The sequence below is a fragment of the Leucopleurus acutus genome, assembly GCF_964270905.1.
Source record: "Leucopleurus acutus genome assembly, chromosome: 3".
Lineage (NCBI taxonomy): Eukaryota > Metazoa > Chordata > Mammalia > Artiodactyla > Delphinidae > Leucopleurus > Leucopleurus acutus.
This window is the reverse complement of record NC_139145.1, coordinates 633174-654221: the sequence shown is the minus strand read 5'-3', so window position 1 is coordinate 654221 and position 21048 is coordinate 633174. Positions and strand designations below refer to the sequence as shown.

Sequence of the window (21048 nt, the reverse complement as noted above, 5' to 3'; positions counted from 1 at the left end):
CCTATCTGGGACTTCCCGGCGGGCAGGCCTCACCTCGCTTCTGCATGAAGCTGAACAAGTCATCCAGGAACTCCTTCCTCTTGGGGTCCCCGTCCAGTTCGTAGAGCTGCGACGGCAGGGAGGGGATGGATTAGTTGGTGTCAGAGCTTGGGTGCGGGTGCCACGTCCACATGGCACGGAGGGCCAACCGAGGGGTCCCGGCCCCAGACCCCCGGCCCCCCACAGTCCAAACATCTCCTGAGGCCTGCCCCCACCACTATCAAATGAGGACCCTGAGACACCTGTCCTGGGGCGGCCGTAACAGCTGACCACACGCTTGACTTAAACCAGAGAGATTTATTCTCTTCCTCTTCTGGAAGCCAGCCGTCTGAGATCAAGGTGCGGCAGGGCTGTGCTCCCTCCAGAGGCTGGGGCGGGGGGCAGCTGGGGGGGATCCTTCCCGCCTCTTCCAGCTCCTGGGGCTCCAGGTGTCCTGGGCCTGTGGCTGCATCACCCCGGCCTCTGCCTCTGTCTTCCTGTGGCTTCTCCCTGTGTCTCTGTGTCCAAATCCCCCTCTTCTTATGGGGCATCACTCACTGGCTTTAGGGCTACCGCATCTCCACCCGTGACTAATCACATATGCAAAGACCTGATTCCCAAATCATGTCCCGTTCACAGGAACCTGAAGCTCAGACTTGAACATGTTAATTTGGGGGGGCAAAACTTATCCCACCTAGACCATAGCCACCGTGAGCATGGTGGATGTCCGGTACGGTCCACTGAGTCACACGCGTGTGCTCCTGAGAGGTGGCCCATTTTGTACCTGAGGCACAGAGGCAGGCCTGAGCCTGGAGTCAGGACTCTCGGGGACTCTCAGCCCAGGCTCTGTCCTGCGCACCCGCTGCCTGGGTTCACCAGTCACCGGGGTGGGGAGAGGGCCTCGGTCTGGGCTATCAGCGGGGCAGGGGGTCCCCAGCCTCAGCTCCCAGGTGCTGGCAGGCAGGGGAAGCCGGCAGAGATAATTAGAGAGCAAAGTTGGGGGGGGGATTTGCCCAGGGGGGCAGTGCAGATAGCAGGCTTCAAATTAAGCTTTGGGGAATGCAGTCCCCATGGCCACCTGGACACAGAGCAAGCGGGACTGTGTGGGGCCTTGAAACCACCAATTAGCCCCGGCTGAGACAATCGGTCATCAGGGCCCAAGAACACACTGGTGCCCAGCTCCTGCGGTATGGGACATCCCCAGGCCTGGGGAGGCAGGGTCCTCGGGTTGGCTACCCTTCAGCCACCTCGCCCCTCTCCGGGCCTCACTTTCCCCATCTGTGTAATGGAGAGATAGTGGGGCACGCAGGGTACAGGCCGGGGTGGGGGGCGGGCGGTGGCGGCTGCCAGGAGCCCAGACCTGGGTGGTCGAGGCCGGGCCTTTGTCTCCACCCTGCCAGAGGCCGGCTGGCCAGCTGCATTCCTGCACTGATTTATGGTGGCCAGGGAGGCCCCGTTTTTCCCCCTGCCGGAGGGGTGTGGGGCCTGCAGGTGGACCTTCCCGTGGGCGTGCACCCGCCTGGGCCGCCTCCACTGCCCCTGCCCCATCCTCATTCCCCCTGCCCGCACGGCCCCCAGCACTGTGTGCGCCCCTCGGCCCCTTCATCAGATCCCCATGATTCACAGCCTGGTCCAGTCTCCTGTCTGTCGGCCCGGCTGGAACGTCGGGGATTTTGTCTGTTCTGTTTTCAAAGTCTAAAATGGGGCTGAGCACACAGCAGCTGCTTAATAGATGCTCGTGGAGTGAACCCTGATTTTCTCGGCCGCAACGTGGGCCAGGCTGGGCACAGAAGATCAGAGAGACTTGTGGGGAATTGCCCTCAAATACCCATCCACCCGGAACCTCAGGATGGGACCTGATCTGGAACTAGGGTCTCTGCAGATGACATTAGTTACGATGAGGTCCCACAGTAGGGTGACTGGTGTCCTTATGAGAGGAGGAGAGACGTAGAGACACATGGGGAAGTAGAGGCAGAGACTGGGGTGATGCCTGGAGCCCCCAGAAGCTGGAAGAGGCAAGAAGGACCGTCCCCTGGAGCCTGAGTCACGCCCAGCCATCGCCTGGCCCCAGACGTCAGTCCTCCGGAACTGAGAGTAAATCCCTGTTGTTCTAAGCCGCCCAGTTTGTGGTCATTTGTTATGGCCGCTCCAGGAAGCTCACCGGGGACCACCGAACCTCAAGCTCTTCCTGACGAGGGGGCGACATCTCCTCTCTTGAGATCCTGACCCTGGTGGAGGGGGGTCCACCCGGCATGAAGCCCTTCCTGGGCCCAGCTCCCACAAGAGATCACAGTGCCCCTCCTGCCTCAGTTTCCCCGTCTTTCAGAGACAGTGGGTGATAAACACAATAGCTTCGCCCTGAGCTCCTGGAACCATCAGGACCCCCGTATTCCAGGTGGGGAAACTGAGGCTCAGGGCAGAGAACAGCTGCTGGGCAGAGGTGGGTTGGCTTGGTGGGGGGCCGTTAACTCCCAGGCCAAACGGTGGGCGGGCTGCCGTGGCGCGGCCAGCGAGGCCATAAAGGGGGTGGGCAGGCTGCCGACACAGAAGGAAGAATTAATGGCTGTTGCTGTGGGCAGCCAACAACAAAGACGGGCAGTAAAGGCCGCCCCAGCTATATGGGGCTCTGCGCCCAAGTTCCGCACCCCTGCAGGGTGTGTCCTGCCCTGGCCAGCCGGCTAGGGCTGCCCACCAGGCCTCAGGGATGGGGGAGCTGGGGGCGGTGTCCAGGCCCCCCGTGGTGGTGTCCAGGCTCCCCTCGTGAGCCCCTGGGCCCGTCTGCCTGTCCTCACAAGGCTCTCAAGCCACACAGCTGGGCCACAACAGATCCTGAGCCACACCCAGGCCTCGGGCCCACCTGGGCCCTCTGGCTGAAACCCTGACCCTTTCTGGACGGACCAGGAGGCACTGTCATACCCCGAGCTGCAAACCCAGGCTGGAGGTTGGGCAAAACCTCAGGAAACACCCCCGCCTTGGGCTGAGGCCCCAGATAAACTGCCCCAGTCTCCCCTCCCCAGAGCCTGATTTCCCCGGGGCCACTGGGCGCTCTGATCACGGGGCCACCTCCACCTCCCGCCAGTTCTGAGGACACCCCGCCTCTCTGCGGCCACGCGTCCCAGAAGACCTGCCAGGGCCGCTCCCAGCTGACCTCTCACCAGCCTTCCCACTGCTTCTCAAACCCGCCAGGGGCCGCGGTCCCCGCTCCAGGCCTTTGACCTGGCAGCTCCTCTCTTGGAATGCCGTCCTGGCTCTGTCCTAGCTCTGTCCCCGCGGGCTTCCCCATTGTCGCCCAGGTCTCTGTTCCCACGTCGCCCTGGAGAGAAGCCCCGCGTGCCTGTGCTCTCACTTGGAGCACATGCACCGATTACAGGCGACTCTCCTATGTACCCCATTCCCCCGCACCACCAAGCCGCGTGGGTTTACACACTGGTATGGTCTCCTGTCCACCTGCCCCGGTAGGGTGTTTGGGATTTTGTCTGCTTGGTCGCCAGGATCTAGAATTGGGCGCCCAGCAGCTGCTTCATAAATGCTCGTTAAGTGGACCTTGATTTCTCAGAGCGACGTGGGGGTGGGACCCCCTATCCTCTCCCAAACCCGAGATGTGTCCGTGCACAACCCACACTTCAGGCCACCTGCGTCCTGGCGTCGGGCAGACGAGGGTCTTGGGGGCACTTGGAGTCTGCCCTGCTGGGTTCACAGCCTGTCCTCCCCAAGCCACATCTGTGAAGGCGGTACAGAACCCCGAGGATGGGGGTGTGGACGTGCGGGCCTGGGCTGGGGGCTCCCACAGAGGCTCCCCAGCACACACCTCCCTTCCCGTTTTCCACCTGCTGGGCGGGGTCACCGGGACAGGCCCCTCCGCCGGTCTCTGCTGTGGCTGGGCCCCTACCCAGTGACGGAGGGCATCCATCCGCTAGTTACCAAGGCTGGACTGCCCGCGTGTCCATCTTCCCCTCCCCGGCACCACCCACTTCACAGACGGGAAACTGAGGCACAGACAAGCAGAGCCAAGCCCCCACCCCTGCTGAGCAGCCAGAGGGGCCTTCCCGGGCAGCCCGGGCGAGACTCTCCCCCGCCTTACAGTCTCCCATGGCTTCCCATTGCCCCCATCGAGGATCCCACTTCCCCTGTGGTCACTACTGGCCTGTCACCTCCTTGCCCTCACCTCCCTCTGCTCGGCTCCCTTGGGCCTTGTCATGCTTTCTGAGCAAAAGCCACAGGCCTCACCTCAGGGCCTTTGCACCTGCTGCTCCCTCCTCTGGAATGCACTTTCCCGGATCTCCGCAAGGCTCCCTCCTTCCCCTCCCAGCCCCTCCTCACCCTCTGACCCCGGCCTCTGCCTCAGTTTCCTTTGCAGCAAAGGCGCCACCCAGCCTCATGCCACACATGGATTTCTCAGTGGACCCTCGACCACGTTGGGAGGATGATGAGCGCAGAAGGCCACCTGCCTCGCTCTGGGCCCAGCCCAGGTGGGAGGGGGAGGCTGGTGGGGAGAGGAGGGGGTCCCCGGAGGGACCCTGCCACCCACCCCTCCGCAGAGGGTGGAGGGGACAGTCTGCAAGGAGGGAGCAGATAAAGCAGGACAGGCTCCAGGTCAGGCAGTGGGCGGGGGAGGCGGGGGAGGGGCCCGCGAAGCAAAAGTGAGATAACCTCCCCTCCCCCAGGTGCGCGAGGGGCAAACAGGAAATTCTTGTTTGTGGCGAAAGGCGAGCATTTTCACTACCACCAGCTTCAAGGAGCTCCCAGCCAGGTCAGCGGGTTGTGCTGCGGACCAGGCCTCGATGGCCCCCGGGGTGGGGCCCCCTCCTCCGAAGCCGCCCTGCGGGCACAGCGGACCCCTCGGGAGCCAGGGCACCACGCATGCCCTGGGCCCACCTGCCAGCCTGAAAGAGGAGGACAGGCCCGTGGCCTCCATCAAACCACGAGGGGGGACCTGGTGCAGGGGGGAGGGGTGCCCCCAGGGCCGCCCACACGCGGGAGACCCCTCCCTGGCACCGTGTCCCCAGCTCCAGCCTGCACGGGCCCAGGGCGGCGACCAGCCCAAGGCCGAGGGGCCCCAGCTGTAAAGAAAGCACCCGCTCCAGGGCCCCCAGGAGGAACTTTGCCCCCTTAATGGTGTCCGCTCAGCCCCCCTCCCGACACCCAGGCGGCTCCAAAGTCCGCGGGGCCCTACCTCAGATGCACGAGGCCACTGGGCGGCAGGGGGACTCCAGGAGTGAGGCCGTGTCCTTGGACGGCAGATACAGGGACAAAATCAGGAGAAACCGGGAGCGTTCGGGCGACCGGCGACCCCCAGCCCCAGAGAGGGACAACCTTGTCCCTGGCAGCCACCAATGTGGCAGGGAGAGGCCCACAGCTGGGAACAGGTGGAAAAGGCCCCCTCGTGGTTTTTTTCTTTTTTTTGGCCCCACCGTGTGGCCTGTGGGATCCTAGTTCCCTGACCAGGGATTGAACCCGGGGCCCCTGCAGTGGAAGCCCCAAGTCCTAACCACTGGACCGCCAGGGAAGTCCAGCAAAAGGCCCGTTTTTGCACTTGTGTCCAATACGGCTCATATGGGCAACCAGAGAAGGATGGCTCCCCCCACGGCCAGATCGGCAGGAACAGACACCGTCCATGTGTGGGGACCATGGGGACCCTGCTGGAACCCTGGCCCTCGGAGGGGGTCTGGGAACGGACAAGGATGAACGGCGGAGTGAGGCGTCAGGCAGGGCTGGTGCCGCCCGGGAGCCTCAGGGCCTTCATCTCACCTACCTGGTCCTGGATCGTTCAAAAAAATATTTATGGAGGTGAAAGTCACGTAACACAGAATTCACCATTTTAAGGTGAACAATTCAGTGGCCTTTGATGCACTGAACATTGTTCTGCAACCACGACCCCTATCTAGTTCCAGAACATTCCATCATCCCAGAGGAAGCCCCGTCCCCATCAGGAGTCACCCCCCTCTCCCTCCCCAGCCCCTGACAACCAGGAACCCACTCTCTGTCTCTGGGGATCTGCCTGTTCTGGACGTTTCCCGTCAGTGGAATCACACCCTGTGTGTCCTTCTGTGTCTGGCTTCTCTCACTGAGCATCGTGTTCTCAGGGTCCGTCCACGTTGTAGTGAGTGTCGGGGCTTCACCCCTTTTCACGGCTGAGTGACGTTCCCGTGTGTGGATGGACCACATTTGTTTATCCATTCACCACTGATGGGCATTTGCGTTGTTTCCATTTTTTGGCTATTATTACCAATCTCACTATTTCTATATTCTTTGGGCTTTGGACAAGAACTGATTCATTGTAACTCCTGTAAGCAAAGTGAAACTGCACTGAAAGAGCAGAGAAGCCCGCACAGCTGGTTTTTATCCCTCAACGTCCCCCCACAGAACACCCAAGAACAATAGGATGACACTTCCTCCTTGCAGCCCCCCAGGGTGGAGTGTCCGGGGAGCTTTTAATCTTTACATCGAGATCAGGCTGTGTCTCCCCTGCTCCGAGGAGGCCCCTGGCTCCCTGCTGCTGTCAGAAGAAGCCAGACCTCCTGCCTGCCAGGCTGTGGTCCTGGCCCCCCAGATGCCTGCACCTGGTCCCTCCCCAGCACTGGTCCCTCGCTGCTCCCAGCCTGCTCCTGCCCGGGGCCTCTGCATTGCTGGTCCCCCCACCTGGCTCCCCCTCCTGGCGGCCCCACCCCAGCTGATAAAGCCCCTCCTCACATTATCGGGCCCTGGGAGGCCCTGCGCCCCATGACTCAGCGCTGGCAGCCGTTACCCAGGTGGGCAGGGGCTGGGTCCCTGGGGGCCAACCAACCTCCCCCATTCACAGAAACGCCCACGCGCAGGGCTGGGGGACGGGACGGGGCAGGGCACGGGTGGGGCGGGGGCGGCACCCACATCCCCCACGGCCCCTCCCCTCGTGCCCACTGACGCGGCCAGGGGCTTCCGTGCGGGTCTCGGTCCGGCACTGGTGCCGCCCCGCTGTAGCCCCGCTGTAACCATCCTCTTCCGCAGCCCGGCCCAGAGGGTGCGCTCCAGCCCCTTCTCGCCCCCTCCCCAGAGACCCCGGGGCAGGGACAGACAAACGGATGGATGGATGGACGGACAGATGAAGTCTGGCGCGGGGAGGCCGGGTGGGGCGGAAGCACCCGTAGTCTGGAACCCTCCCTGTCAAGCCCTCGGGGCTGCGGCCAGGTCAATCCATCTTGCGGCCATGACCGAGCACCTTCTGTATGCTTTTTTTTTTTTTCCTGGGCTGCACTAAACTGTTTGCGGTGCACGGCTTGCGGGATCTTAGTTCAAGGGTTGAACCCGGGCCCACAGCAGTGAAAGCGCAGAGTCCTAATAACCACTGGACTGCCAGGGAATTCCCAACCTTCTGTATGTTAAGGCCCATGTTGGATGCCCAAGAGAGACCCAGACAACCCTTGGGAGCCCCAGGCCTGCGAGGGGGACAGCAGGAGTCACACACAGGCAGGGGGAGGTGGTGAGGGAGGGGGGCGTCTTTGAAGCCGGCCATCCCTGCGGCAGGATGGGGGAAGGGCAGGCTTGCTTGCTGCTGCACACAGTAGGGGCTTAATCAGCGTTCACCGGGCGACCTCAGGCTCTTCCCACAAGTTGCCCTCCTGGCGCACCTGACCCCTGAGGCCACCCACCCCCGCCAGCCAGACGCAGGGCCACATGGCCCTTTCATTTCCCGTCAGCGCTCCAGGGCTGCAGGGGCCCCCACTGGGCCTGCAGGAAATTGGGGAAGTGATTCTGGGCCAGGCAGAAACATCTGCCAGCTTGGCCAACCCCCACCCCCCCAACCAACCAGCATGTGCCCCCTCTCCGAAAAGACACGGCCCCCCCCCCCCACCACGGAACAAATACTAATAAAGGTTCCAGAAACAAGTCAGAGAGCCTGACCACGAAGCTGACGATTAAAGGCGCTTCTTCCTGGATTTCCAGGTGGTGAGGTTCCGGGGAAGTGCCCTTGCCTCTGGGTCAGCCTTTCATGTAACTGGGGTCTCCTGGAGCCTCAGTCTTCCCACCTGTGAAGTGGGCACGGTGCACCTGGGTCCTCCAGGTGGGGGACGAGGGAACCACGGGAGCAGATTGCGCAGAGAGAAGAGTCTGGCTCCAGGAAAATGGGTGGGGGGTTGGGGGGCAGGGAGGAGGAGCCACCTTGGTGGCAGGACAAGGCTTGTCACCCGCCAGCTCCATGTCACAGCTGGGGATGCCACCAGGCCCAGCACTGAGGACGCACTCAGGATGGGGAACCATGAGGAGAAACTTCTAGGAAGGCAGCTGCCCTGCGGCATGCAAACGACATGCAAATCCGGGCGGGCAGCCTCCCATCCACCTGGGAGCCCCCACCCACAGGCCTGGCTCTGAGCAGACTGCTATCTGCATGGGAGCCCATTTCACAGAGGGGGAAACCGAGGTGCTGAGAGAAGGCCGCAGAGCTGGACTCGAACCCAGTACTGAGCCCCTTGGTGCCTCTGGACCACCTCAGAGCCTTGTGGGGCTGGGGGTGGGACCCTGCCCGAGACCGCCTGGCACTCAGGGGGCACCGGGCAAATGCTTTGGAGTCAGACAGCCAAAAATCCAGAATCTTCTCCCTCTTCATTCCCTCCCTCCCTCCCGCCAGCAATTACGAACCCGATGTTGCATGCTGCTCTCAGGGCATTTCGTCTGGGGTTTCCAGGCCCCCAAAACCCAAGGACAATTGTCTAGCTGCCACTTAGCTGCTGGCTCAGGGTTCTGAGCCTGGCGCCCGGGGATTAAAACTCCTACCATGGGGTTTCTTCTGAAAGGAAGCAGCCTTGTTTCCCTGCAGAAGAGCCGCCGGCAGCCGGGAAAGCACCAGAAGGGACTCTCCTAGCGGTCCGGCTGTGCGTGAGGATCCACCTGCCCCGGGAGCGAGGGCCCCGTCACTCCCAGCCCGGGTTCGCGGGACGGAAGTGCAGTAGCATAAGAGAGCAGGTTGCTGCCCCTCCCTGGCTGTGCTGACCGGGTCCCCACCGTCCCCGGGCCTCCCCCAGACAGCACAGGAAGGAAGGGGGGTGCTTCCCGCCTCCCGCCCGGGAGTCAAGAGGAAGGGGCCCTGGACGGCTCAGGGCTGGGGGTTCCCACCCGGCACACCTGCAGGAGCCTCTGCCGGACTCCAGGCCGACGGTAAAACAGAACCTGCCCGCGGCGGCCAGCGGGCTCAGGTTGCCAACAAACCCGCCCGCCGACCGCAAGAGGGGGACTCTGCTCCTGGAACACCCCGCCTCCCAGGGAGCAGCTCCTGCAGAGAATGAGGAGGACAGACGAGACCCACGCTGGGTACCCAGGGGCCGAGCTGTGCCCACCACGCCCGCTCTCCTCCACCAGGACCCTCGGTGACCGGTAACCGACAGTGATGACAACAGAACACCAGCTCGGACACTGCCCTTGTTTTCCAGATGGGGAAATGGTGCCCAGAAGGAGAGTGTCAAGAGCAGCTGCTACCTGCACCCCAGCTTGGCTGGGCTCCCCCCAGACGGCAATGGCATCGAAGAAAAGAATAACCCTCAGGGACTCCCTGGTGGGCCAGCGGTTAGGAACCTGCACTTCCACTGCGAAGGATGCGGGTCCAACACCTGGTCAGGGAACTAAGATCCCGCAAGCCGCGCCCCAGAGGTGCCCTCAGGCCCCACTTCTCATCCAAGAACTGGGCACCCTGTTGGCGGATGCATGCGCCAGCTAGAGGACACAGGGAGGGGCCGGGCGGGCCGTCGGCCGGGCAGGGTGCCAGCTGAGGCAGGGGCCGCCAGGCCGGGAGACGGTGGCAGCCAGGCCCATGCACGCCGTCCGCTGGGCACTCACGGGAAAAGGGCAGCTGGGAGTAATTACAGGGTGACGGGGGCAGGTGGGCAGATGAGAGTGGAGATCGGAAAGAAGAGAGGAAAAGGACAGAGGGTCCGTCTGTCCCCGGCCAGGTTCCAGGCCCGGCTCCCCCATGCCAGGCAGGGTGGCCTGGGGGAGTCACACGAGTTCCAGCCTCCAGCAAGGCCCCAGGCCCAGTCAGAGCCCCGTGGAACAACATAACGGGGCTCGTCCGAAAAGGGGGGATAAAGAAAAGAAGGAAGGGCTTCCCTGCTGGCGCAGCGCTTGCGAGTCCGCCTGCCGATGCAGGGGGCGCGGGTTCGTGCCCTGGTCCGGGAAGATCCCACATGCTGTGGAGCAGCTAGGCCCATGAGCCACGGCCGCTGAGCCTGCGCGTCCGGAGCCTGTGCTCCGCAACGGGAGAGGCCACAACAGTGAGAGGCCCGCGTACCGCAAAAAAAAAAAAGAGAAGGAGCGGGCGGCCCACCCTGACCAGAGTTGGCAGCCCCTGGGGCTGGGGGCGACCCCCTGGGTAGGGGCCTCACAAGCCCGGAAGACCCACACTGGAAGCCATGGGGTGGTGGGCTGGGGGACATAACCTAACAGGGCAGAGGCTGGGGTGGCCACGGGGACCCTCAGAGACCCCTCACGGGGCAGAAAGAGAATGTGACACGGCCCCAGGGCCCATGGCCACTCCAGCCTGGACAGAGATGCCCCACCTACCCCCAGGGACGGTAGCAGGAGTCACACCCCCACCTTGAGAGAACCCCGGGCCCCGCCCAGACAGACCACATGGCCCCCCCACCTGGACCTCTACGTGGCATGGACCCGGGTCTGCCCCATGGCTGCACACGGACCCTCCCAGCCCTGTTTGGACGCATGCTCCCACCCCGACACGTGGACCCTCAGCCCTGCCCAGACCCAGCAGGTCCCACCACCTGGCGTGGTCTCCAGGCGCATATGGACACACCCGTCCAGCCAGACTCAGACACACAAACACAGACACACCCTCGTCCGCTGGCTGGCTCTCAGATAATGGCTCCAGACGGCCCGCCCTCGGCCGCTGCACCCACCCGGCCCCCACTGCCACGTGGCCACTTCTGTCTGCTTTGTTCACAGGTGCATACCTGGTGCCCAGAATGGGGCTGGGACACAGCAGGCGCTCCATACATGCCTGTGGAAGGCCCAGACTCAGACACACACGCACACGGGTGCCCAGCCCGGCCTCCGCGCCGTAAAGCAGTCCCATGACCCCGTGGACCACACGGTTGGGGTCCCCTAAGGAGGCCCCACGGCCGGGCAGGCTCCCTGAGAATCTGCCCGGCATTGCTGAGCCCCAAGGATCAGGGACCCAAAGCCCTCACTGGAGTTTGTATTCATCTCCTGGGGCGGCAACAGGCCGGGGGGCTTGGCACAGGGGTTTTTTCTTACACGGCTCTGGAGCCCAGACATCCAGAATCCAGGTGAGGCAGGGCTGCGCTCCCTCCAGAGGCTCGGGGGAGGGTCCTCCCTTCCTCGTCCAGCTTCTGGGGGCCTCTGGGCTTGTGGCTGCATCACCCCAGTCTCTGCCGCCAACGTCACACGGCCATTTTCTGTCTCTGTGTGTCCCTCCTCTTTTTCTAAGGGCACTGGTCACCCTCCTCCACTATGGCCTCATCTTAACTGCATCACACCTGCAAACACCCTATTTCCAAGCAAGGTCCCCGTTCTGAGATTTGGGGCAGACGTGCCCACTCGTGCCCCCCGGTAGGTTTCTTCCTGGAATTAGGGTTTCATCTGTTTCTTGCTCATTGTCTGGAAGGCGGGGGTGGCGGCAGGCGGCGCTGACTCTGTGTCCGCCACACCCCTCGGCCCCACGAGACCCCCGCCGGCCCTGACGAGGGGCACGGCTGCGTCCCGAGCTGGGGCCTTCAATAGGCAGATTGGTTACCGTTTAACCCCGTGACCCCCAATTGTCCTCTGGCCAAGCGCAACTGGGCGAGCAGAGGAGGGCGGGCCGGCCCCGCCCCCACGTGTGCCCACCCACAGCCCACAACCCCAGCTGCCCCCGGACCCTCCCGGAGCAGTGGATGGCGTCTGCAAACGGGGTCGCTGAGCCTTCCAGAGGGCCCGGGATGCCCCTCCAAGTCACCACAGGGGGTGCTGGCTCAAGATCAGAAGGCTCGGTGGGTTGAAGGGTCTTTGTCTCAGGTGGGGAAACTGAGGCACAGAGCAGGTGAGCCCTGCTCAGCACCCCCCGACTGCACCTCTGGATCAGACAGGGCGCACCCCTGTCGGAGATCACACAGCACGTGAGGGGAGGAAGGGATGTAACTTGGCGGTGGGACCCCCTGCAGCCCCTGAGGCCCTGGTCACACCTCGCGGCTCCCTGGGGCTGCGTCAGCAAGGCGGCTCCGGAAGCCACGCGGACGGGCGCGGGCAGCTGACCCGTGCCCGGGCCGCCGATTCAAGCCACTGACTGGGGCAACGTGACTTTCTGGCTAACGGTTAATGGGCCCCACCGCACGCTCAAGACTCCCGAGACACGGGGCCAGCAGGGCCGGCGGGGCGGGGGGGAACACAAGGCTCACACACGGGCACACGTGCACACACACACGTGTGTGCTTGCAGACCCACAAGCATACAGCCATGTGCACACAAAACAGCCACGGGAAAGGGTCACCTGTCATCCACCGTACAGACGTGTGGAACAGGCAAAGCACTGGGATCGACACACTGGGATACACAAGCTCAGCCACCCAGACCCCAGGACACACTCACAACACGTCCACACATGCCAGGGCCAAGTCGTACGGGGGTGCACGCAGACGTACACAAACACTCCAGAAACGGGGACACACAAGCAGGCACCTGAGGTGACAGATACACGAGACACTGCAGATGGGTCCACGTGGCCCCAGACCATGCACACAGACACACAGGAGAGCCACGCCGGCAAACGCATGGTCACGGACACCACAGGGGGGCCTCAAGACGCCCCCAGAGCCCCGGCTCTGCAAACAGACACCGACACACACGGGGTCCCTCGAGACGGGAACCCCCAGCCCACAGGGACCCCACGCAGCCACCACGTCCCCACGCACACGCGCTCGCCCACGTCAGCGGGCTGGACCCCACGTGCACCCCACGCCCGCCGGGCACCACGTCCTCCGGCACCATGTGTGTCATTAGAAAGCGTGGGGAGGGGCCGGGCGCTTGGCGGTGGCCACCGGGGTGGGGAGCAGCGGTGGGCGTGGGGGGCCAGGCCACAGCAGCAGTGACCCCTCGGCGGTGACTGGGCAGCCGGGCGGCGGCGCCGGGGCCAGATAAGGCTCTTCCGGCTGAGTCAGTGTGGTTCCCAGGGCTGGCACGGGTGGGGGCACGGTGCCAGGGCTGCAGGCGGCATCCTCCCCACGCCCGCCACGGCCCATCTGGCTCCACGCCAGCAGCCGCAGTGGCTTTGATGAGGTGGGCGCTGTCCCAGGTGGGCAGAGCTGGGCTCCCGGGGGGTTTCCTGGCACCGGTCCCGCCCCCAGCACGGGGCCCAGGGACCCCGGCGCCCCAGGAAGACGCTCGGCGCCAGAGCTGGCCTGCAGGACCCATGGGCCTGGGCCCAGCCCACGCTGCCCCAAGCAAACCGGCTCAACGTCATTGGGCTCAGAAGCCAGTGCCTGACCTCCAGTCTGTGTGCCCAGAACACACTCCACCAAAAAATTCTCCTCCTCCACCCTGGTCCCACAGGACCGGCTGTAGCGCTGGCCTCTTCCACTCCTGCCTGGACTGTGGAGCCCAGAAGGGTTCTCCCAGCGTCCCTCTCCCTCCCCCATCACTAAACCATGCTAAGGCCCCCCTCTGAGCCCCCCTTTGCTTTGCCCTAATGTCTGCCCACCCCTACCCCTCCCACTTTATGTTCCAGCCACGCCGTTCCAAGATGCAGGCCCTAACCCTTCTCTTTCCATCTGGCCAACTCTTACATGTCCTGCAAAGTCCCAGCTCCAAAGCCCATTCCTCTGGGCAGCCTTCCCTCTGGCTCAGCCCTGACTCTTCAGGGCTGAAGTACGTGTGTCCCTCTCTGGGCCCCCAGCCTCCGGGGGCTCCCAGGTAGGATGAAGAAACCATCTGCCACCTCTTCCCGGAGTCCCGGCAATTCCTGCTCCCTAACCCCACCCCATTCAGCCCCAAGCAACCCTCACGAGCCCAGAGATGTTCACTGCAGTGTTGTTTACAACAGGGAAACAGGAAAACAGACCAGCGTGTTGGTGTCAGCTCCACAAGGGAACCCGCAACAGCTAAAAAGAACTCGGCTACTTGAAACACTCTGATGAAACAGACAGATGCAGAGTGAAAATTATGAGAAAAAACGAGAAAAGCAGTACGTCCAGCTCAGCGTTTGGCAGATCCTGGCAGACCCCCGAGAGACCACACTTCGATACCTTACGCGTCACATTTCTGTGTAAATGGACAGAGAAAGGCCTGGGAAAACCGTAGCTGCTGCCAGCTAGGTCACAGAGGGGGCTGGCAGGCCTCAGGCCTCACTGGAATCCCTCCCTTTTTATCCCCCACCGGAATGGTGTCAAGTGTCACTTCTGGCATCAAAAAAGGACTTTAAAAATGTATATATGTGTACCTTCCATAATTTAAAAAAATCGAAGTGAGGTGAGAGGAGCAGAAGAAAAAAAACCCCAAAATGTGACCCCGGCCTCCTGCTGAGGATGCATCTGAGGCCCAGGGCTTCACCCCAAGTTGCTTGAACCCATTTCCGGGGCCACACACACTGGGGTGGAGGAGGACACCCACGGGAATTCAACAGGCCCCAGGAGGCCCAGGGAGGGGAGAGGGGACGGGCGGGGTCCTTTCCTGCCTGGGGGCCTGTGTGTCCAGGCACCGGGTCCTGACACCCTGCTGTTGGGCCCTGGACCAACCGCCTCCATTTCAGACGAGGAGGGCCACCGGGGCTCCCCCGAAACCTGCAGCCAGGGGGGCGTGCCCCCTGCCCCTCACCATCTGTCCACTCCTCCAGTACACCCTGGGGCCGAATCCCAGCTCTGACACCTCCCCCGTGTGACTGTGGGCAAAGCTGCCTGACGGCTCTGTGCCTCAGCTTCCCCAACTGTACGACGGGGCAAACGCAGCGCCCCCCGCCTCACCACGAAACCAAGGTACACGAGACACACGCGAGATGCTCCACCTGCCGCCTGCGCACAGTTGGGCGACAAATACCACCTAGAACTGTCATCTCTATACCTCTGAGCTCATTTACAAGTTGTGGGGAGCAGACACGACCTTGGAGAGGAGGGAGAATAATGATCCCGACCTTTAATGCAAATCGGAACCACAGTGAGATTGCACGCCACCCCGCCAGGACGGCTGGAACCAAAGTCCTAGCCACAAGCGTCGGAGAGGACGTGGAGAAACTGGAACCTTCGTGTGGCTGGCGGGGATGCAAAATGGAGCGGCCACTGTGAACAACAGCTCCTCAGGAGGTTAAACACAGAGTTACCACATGACGCAGCACCTCCACTCCTGGGTACGTGCCCGTGAGAACTGAAAGCACACGTTCACGCACAAACTTGTACACGCACGTTCACAGCAGCCAAAGGGAGAAACGACCCAGTATCCGTGGGTGGAAGAATGGGTAAATAAAGTCCAGGATATACATGCGTAGAATGGAATATCACTCAGCCACAAAGAGGGGTGAAGCCCTGACACTCGCTACAACGTGGACGGACCCCCAGAACATGATGCTCAGGGAGAGAAGCCAGACACAGAAGGACACACAGGGTGTGATTCCATTGATGGGAAACGTCCAGAACAGGCAGATCCACAGACACAGAGAGTGGATTCCTGTTTGTCAGGGGCTAGAAGAGGGGGTGGGGGTAAGAGCTAAAGAGTACATTGTAAAAGGTTTATTTTTGAGGTGATGAAAATGTTCTAAAATGGACTGCACAACCCCGTGAACGTACGAGAAACCACCACATCGCGCTTTCGACAGCTGAATTATGTGCTAGGTGAATCTTAAGTCAATAAAGCTGTTAATAAAAACCCCAGCGTTTGAATCATCCAAGCTACAGATTCAAATCCTTAAGTGGCTGAAGCTCTGCAGTTAAGACTCCGCTTGCTTAAAATCCCACGGTGGCACAGCCCTGCTGGTAACAGGAAACCACCAGGATTTCACCAGGGTGCCATGCCTGGTGGCCGCAGGCTGAGATCCTATTCGCTCCCCATGACACGCGACGATCCCAGCCAGTGCTGGCCTCCACCAGCTTGAGTCCCTGGGGCCCCACGGCAGCGAGGTTCCAGGCTTTCAAGGAAAGATTCCGTGGCCCTGAGCCCGCTGCTCCCGGCCCCTCCCCAGCCTGGCTGCCCCCCAGACCCTGTAGCCGGCGGCAGAATTTCACGGCTGTCGAGGGTTTTCGGGCGGAAGTCAGGCCTGGGCCCTGCCAAGACCGGGGAGGAAGAGGCAGTGATGGTGCCAAGCAGGCGGCCGGCCGGCCCGGCTGCCACGTGCCAGGAAGGGGGTGGGGCAGGCGCCAGAGTCAACACAGCCCCCGACATCTGCTGGGCTGGCTGAGCCCAGGCCACTGTTGACACTGGCCGCACAGATGCCTGGCCAGCTGGGCGGGAGGGCAGTGCTGGCAGCTGGACCTGGCACAAACAGGCAGGCGCAGGATCCTGGCGCGGCAGGGCAGCCCCCCGCCTGCCCACAACTTCCCTCAACCCCCACCGTCTTGGAATCCAATTCCATCCCCCGCAGGGCCCAGCCGGGCGGCGGCGTCTGGCCTCCACACACAAGCCGAGCTGCATCCTACCCCGGGGCCTTTGCACGGGCCATTTCCTCTGCCTGCCGCACCACCATCCCTCAGTGTGAGGGCCCAGCTCCTTCTCCGCCCGGGCCTGGAGCAAGTGCCACATCCCGAGAGGCCTCCCCACATCCTCAGCTGGATGCCAGGTCACGTTTCCTCACCCCTTCCTCCCCGTTTGTTTACGGACCTTCTCTGAGTCCAGCAGGGGAGCTGTGTAGCCAGTAGGCGCTCCGTAAGCGTGAGACTGACTGTGTGACCTGGGTTCCCTGGGCCCCTTGGGCCTCAGTTTCCCCAACCGTGCCCTGACCCTGGGAGTCCTCGAGACATCATCATCGTGTCCAAAGACTAGCGGGACAATGGCCCCTGGAGGCCCTTTGTTCCTGATGGGCCGAGGGCGCTTTGCGGCCAGGACACCTGATCCCTGGACTCCGCCTGGCCTGGCCACCCAAGCCCCGTCTCCCGCCAGTGTTGGGCCACGCAGCAGAAGCTGCTGGGCGGGGCCGGGGCTACCTGTCGACCCCCAACCCCACAGGGGCTGCGGCCTTGTCCCTTCCTCTGGCCTGGCCGTGACCCTGTGAGGCGGGGGGTGCGAGGTGTCTGGCTCTGGTCCCCAGCCTGGGGCTTCCTGATGGTTGGACTCAGGGCAGATGGCAAATGTTCGGCGAGTCCATAAATATAACTCGCCCATGAGGTTCCCGTTTGTGTTATTTTGACACCAGCAGACGTCAAGAGCTCGGTTCTGGGAAACCCGTCCCCCACCCCCAATGCCTCGCCCCTGTTTTCTTATCTGCAGAACTAGACAGACGGCAACCCAGCCACAAGCAGCTCCTCAAGAAGAGGAGGGAAACTGAGGCAGGGAGCAGGGTGGGGGGGACCCCTGATCCCAGGCACCGGCTCAGGCTGGGGTCCACACGCAGAGGAAAAGCCTTCAGGCGGGAGGGGGCAGCCGGGGCCACGCGTGGGGAGCGGCCAGCCACGCCCTAAGGAGATGACGTCTGCTGGCTGTCATCCCACCCCTTGGCACTGCCGCCCGCGTGCCAGGACCCAGCCGGAAGCCAGGCAGCCCCACCCATCCCGAGATGCCTGGGCAGGGGATTAACCTTCCTGCCCATTCCTCAGGCTGGCCTCCTGCCTCGGGGCCGCTGCCCTGGCCGTGCCCACCCCGCGGGCACCGTCCCCTTCTGCTTTATACCTGCCCCGTCACTCCCGTCACAGCCCCTGGCTTGTTCCTCTCACACTGTGTGTCCAGCTTCCAGTTCTGTACTTTATCTGAGCTTTCTGAAGGTTGCCAGAATCCCAGCGCCCTTTTCCCACACGGCGGCTGGGCCTCATGGTCCTTCCAGGAGGATCCCACTGCCCATCCTGGAAGCCAGCACGGGGGGAGGGTGCCCCAAGGCCATACACGGCCACCTCCCGGCTCCCATGTGCCTGGCGCGTCCGTAGCCTCAGATGAGGCTCAGGCGCTGGGCCTGGGAGGCTAGGTCCCCACCGTCCACTCTCGGAGGTCGGGGCAGGGCCCAGCTGGCCTCAGGCTGGAATGCAAGCCCAGCCGGCCGCCCTGGCCGCCATCTGGTTTCCATCTGCCCAGCCCAGCGAGGCCCAACTTCAAAGGATCCCCCGCCCGGCCACTTCCTCTGCCCTGGCCGCCCGCGGGGAAGGCACCAGGACGGCCCGCTTCCTCCCCACCCCTCTGGAGCCCCCAGGAGCTGCTCGGCCGTCCACACCGACGCGGCCACCCCCTGCTCACCCCCCTCTCCACAGCCACAGGCTCAAGAGACCAGACTCGACGCCACGGACGAGGCCTCTGACCCTGCGCCCCTGAGCCCCCGCCCCTGCCCGCCTGCCAGCCACACCCATGAGCCCCACGGAGCCTCGTCCAGGCGCGCGGCCTTTCCCAGGGCCAGTCCCTCTGCTCAGAACCCCCTCCCTTGCTCTATCTCTCTGCTTGTCCTCTGGTGCAGATGGAGCCCCCTGAACTTCCCCCTCGTGTCCCCACATGCACGCGTTTACCGGCCAGCCCGTCCCACCCACGTACACGACCCCACACCGTGGCTTCCACGAGAACGCCTGACCCCCTGGCAGCGACTGCCCACAGCCCGTTAGGACGCGAGGCCCACCTGCTTGAACTGCTCCTCGTACGTCCAGTCCCCGTGGTCTGGCGGCTGCAGCTGTGGCACTGCGTGGGCAGCCCCTCCGGGGAGGGCCGGGCCAGCCCCCGGGCGCTCCTGGCCGCCCAGAGCCCGGGGCCCGCCGTCGCCGCGGTACGCCTGCAGCGGCTGGGCCTTGCGGGGAAACAGGGATGCGGGGCCCGGGCCGGCGGAGCCGGGGGGCCCGAGCCCCGCCTCGTCCTCGTAGTCCTCGTCCTCGTCCTCGTCTCCCAGATCCTCCTCCAGCTCCTCCTCTTCCTCCTCCCACTTCGGCTTCCTGGGGCAGACACGGGGCGCGGGTCAGGGGAGAGGGCGAGGCCCGTGCCGCCTCCTGCCTCGTTTTCCCTGTCTGGACGTGGGTGAGCAGCCCCACGTGCTCTGGCTGTGTAGAGTGCCCGTGAGGAGCCCAGCTCAGGCCGTGGGCCTTACTCTCCTTGTCCCCAATCAGCTCAGAGCAACTAGAGGTGCCCCTTGGGCATAAACCCCAGCCCCTGCCCACCTGCTAACCCCGTCTCCCCTCCCGTCCCCTCCGTCGCACAGGCTTCCTTGCTGGGCCTTGAAAAATACCAACCCAGTTCCTGCCTCGGGGCCTTTGCTGAGGCTGTTCCCTCTGCTAGGCATGCTGTTCCCCGCTCCCCCTTGCCCTTCCCAGAGGCTGTCACCTCCGCAGGAAGACCTCCACCCACCACTGCCTTAAGTTGACCCCGGCCCCAGCCACCCCCTTCCCCAAGACCCCTGCTTTATTTTCTTGGCACCTCCGATCACAGCCTGCAATCGCCCTGCTGCTTTGCTCGTTAAACGTCTTCTCAGAAGAATCCCACTGGGGTTTTGCCAGCGCCCCGCTCAGGGCCTGCGTCAGACCCCGGGGAGGCACGTCCGGGGACAAATGGATGCTCACTCTGCGTAGGTTGCACCCGGGCCGCGGCCTCTATCATCTGTCCCCGCCACTAAATCTAGTACAGCCTCGCCAGGCGATAGGGGCCATTGGCCACGTGTGAGTAGCTCCATTTAAATTAAGGTGAAATAAAGCTACATGAGGAGATCCCAGCCGCAGTGGCCACACTTCAAGTATCTGTCAGCCTTCTGAGACGGGTGGCCCCGATCCTGGGTGGTGCAGGTGGAGAAATGTCCACCGTCCCCCGGGGAAGTTCTAAAGAACGGTACGTCCTGGGTGGACAGCAGGACAGGGGTTTTGTCCTTCCTCTATGGCTGTGTCCCCAGGGCTGAGAGCCGCCAGCACGTGGCAAGTGCTCGGCGTGGGGGGCCCACACACCCCAACTCACAGGTCATCGTCGGAGCCCTCGAAGTGGCCGTCACCTTCGGGGAGGCCGGCCGCGTCCCTGCCTCGGCCGGGTGCGGGGGGAGAGCCCGGTGCCCCCTCTGGGGCCACGTCCTCGTCCTCTGAGCCGGGGGGCCCATCCTCGGAGCTGCCGGGGCTGGGCGCGTGGCCGAGGCCGGCGGCGGCGGCTCGCATGGCGGCCAGCGCGGCCATCTGCGCCCGCTGCATCCGGGCGCTCTCAGGCTCCCTGTCCTCGTCCGGGGCGGCCCTGGCACGGGCCGGGGGCCCGGCCGCGGGCTCGGGGGGTGGCGGCGGCGGCTGCCGGGCCTCCAGCTCCTGGCGTGCCCGCTGCTGCCGCTGCAGGAGCGTCTCCATCACGGCCTGCAGCTTCATGGCCCTGCGGGCCGGGCCGCCCCGGGCACCAGGGCGGGGCGGCGGCGGCCCCTGGGGGGAGGGGGCCCGGCCGCACTGCAGTGTGGGGGCCGCGGGGGAGCCGGGGCAGTGCAGGGTGGCGGGGGGCAGGGGCGGGGGCCGCCGGGCTCAGGCTCAGGGCTGAAGGGGCATGCCAGCGGCAGGCGGGCGACGCCTCCTTCTCACACCGGGAACTGGGGGGCGGCGGCTGGCGGGTGGCTCATTCACGTGTCAGCAGAAACCTGGAGGGGACAGGAGAGACCGTCAGACCACGCCTGGGCTCCTCCCCACTCAGGTCGGACCTCAGAGGCCTCTGGGAAAATTGTTTCCATCCACGCCCATCAGTGTGCAAACCTGGGGGCCTCCCTGGAGGTGGAGGAGCACGTTCGTCCCATCTGCCCCCACTCTGTCCACCCTCCAGAGGGCTGGGAAGCAGGGGCACCCCGCACTGGACTCCCGAGGGCCTCGAGTCGGCCCCCACCCGTCTGGGCCACAGAGAAACACTTAGTGGACGACAGCACCCCAGGGAAAGACCTCGGATTATAGCTTCATAAACAGAAACAGGGGAACAGAGCATTTCTGGCTTCTGATTGGCTACAGCCAGCTA

The 21048-nt window shown here is 63.7% G+C and overlaps 1 protein-coding gene across 1 annotated transcript in view; it reads right to left on the bottom strand.

The window, feature by feature from the left end:
• Positions 1-20423, bottom strand: part of ARID3A (AT-rich interaction domain 3A) — a gene marked incomplete at its 5' end in the record, with an annotated part of 29078 nt that extends 8655 nt beyond the window's left edge. The window contains 3 exons of the mRNA XM_082836923.1: positions 34-106; positions 18722-19028; positions 20035-20423. Of these exons, the coding sequence (XP_082693049.1) occupies positions 34-106; positions 18722-19028; positions 20035-20423 (769 nt within the window). The remainder of the gene's footprint in view (positions 1-33; positions 107-18721; positions 19029-20034) is intronic.
• Between the last annotated feature and the right edge of the window lie 625 nt (positions 20424-21048).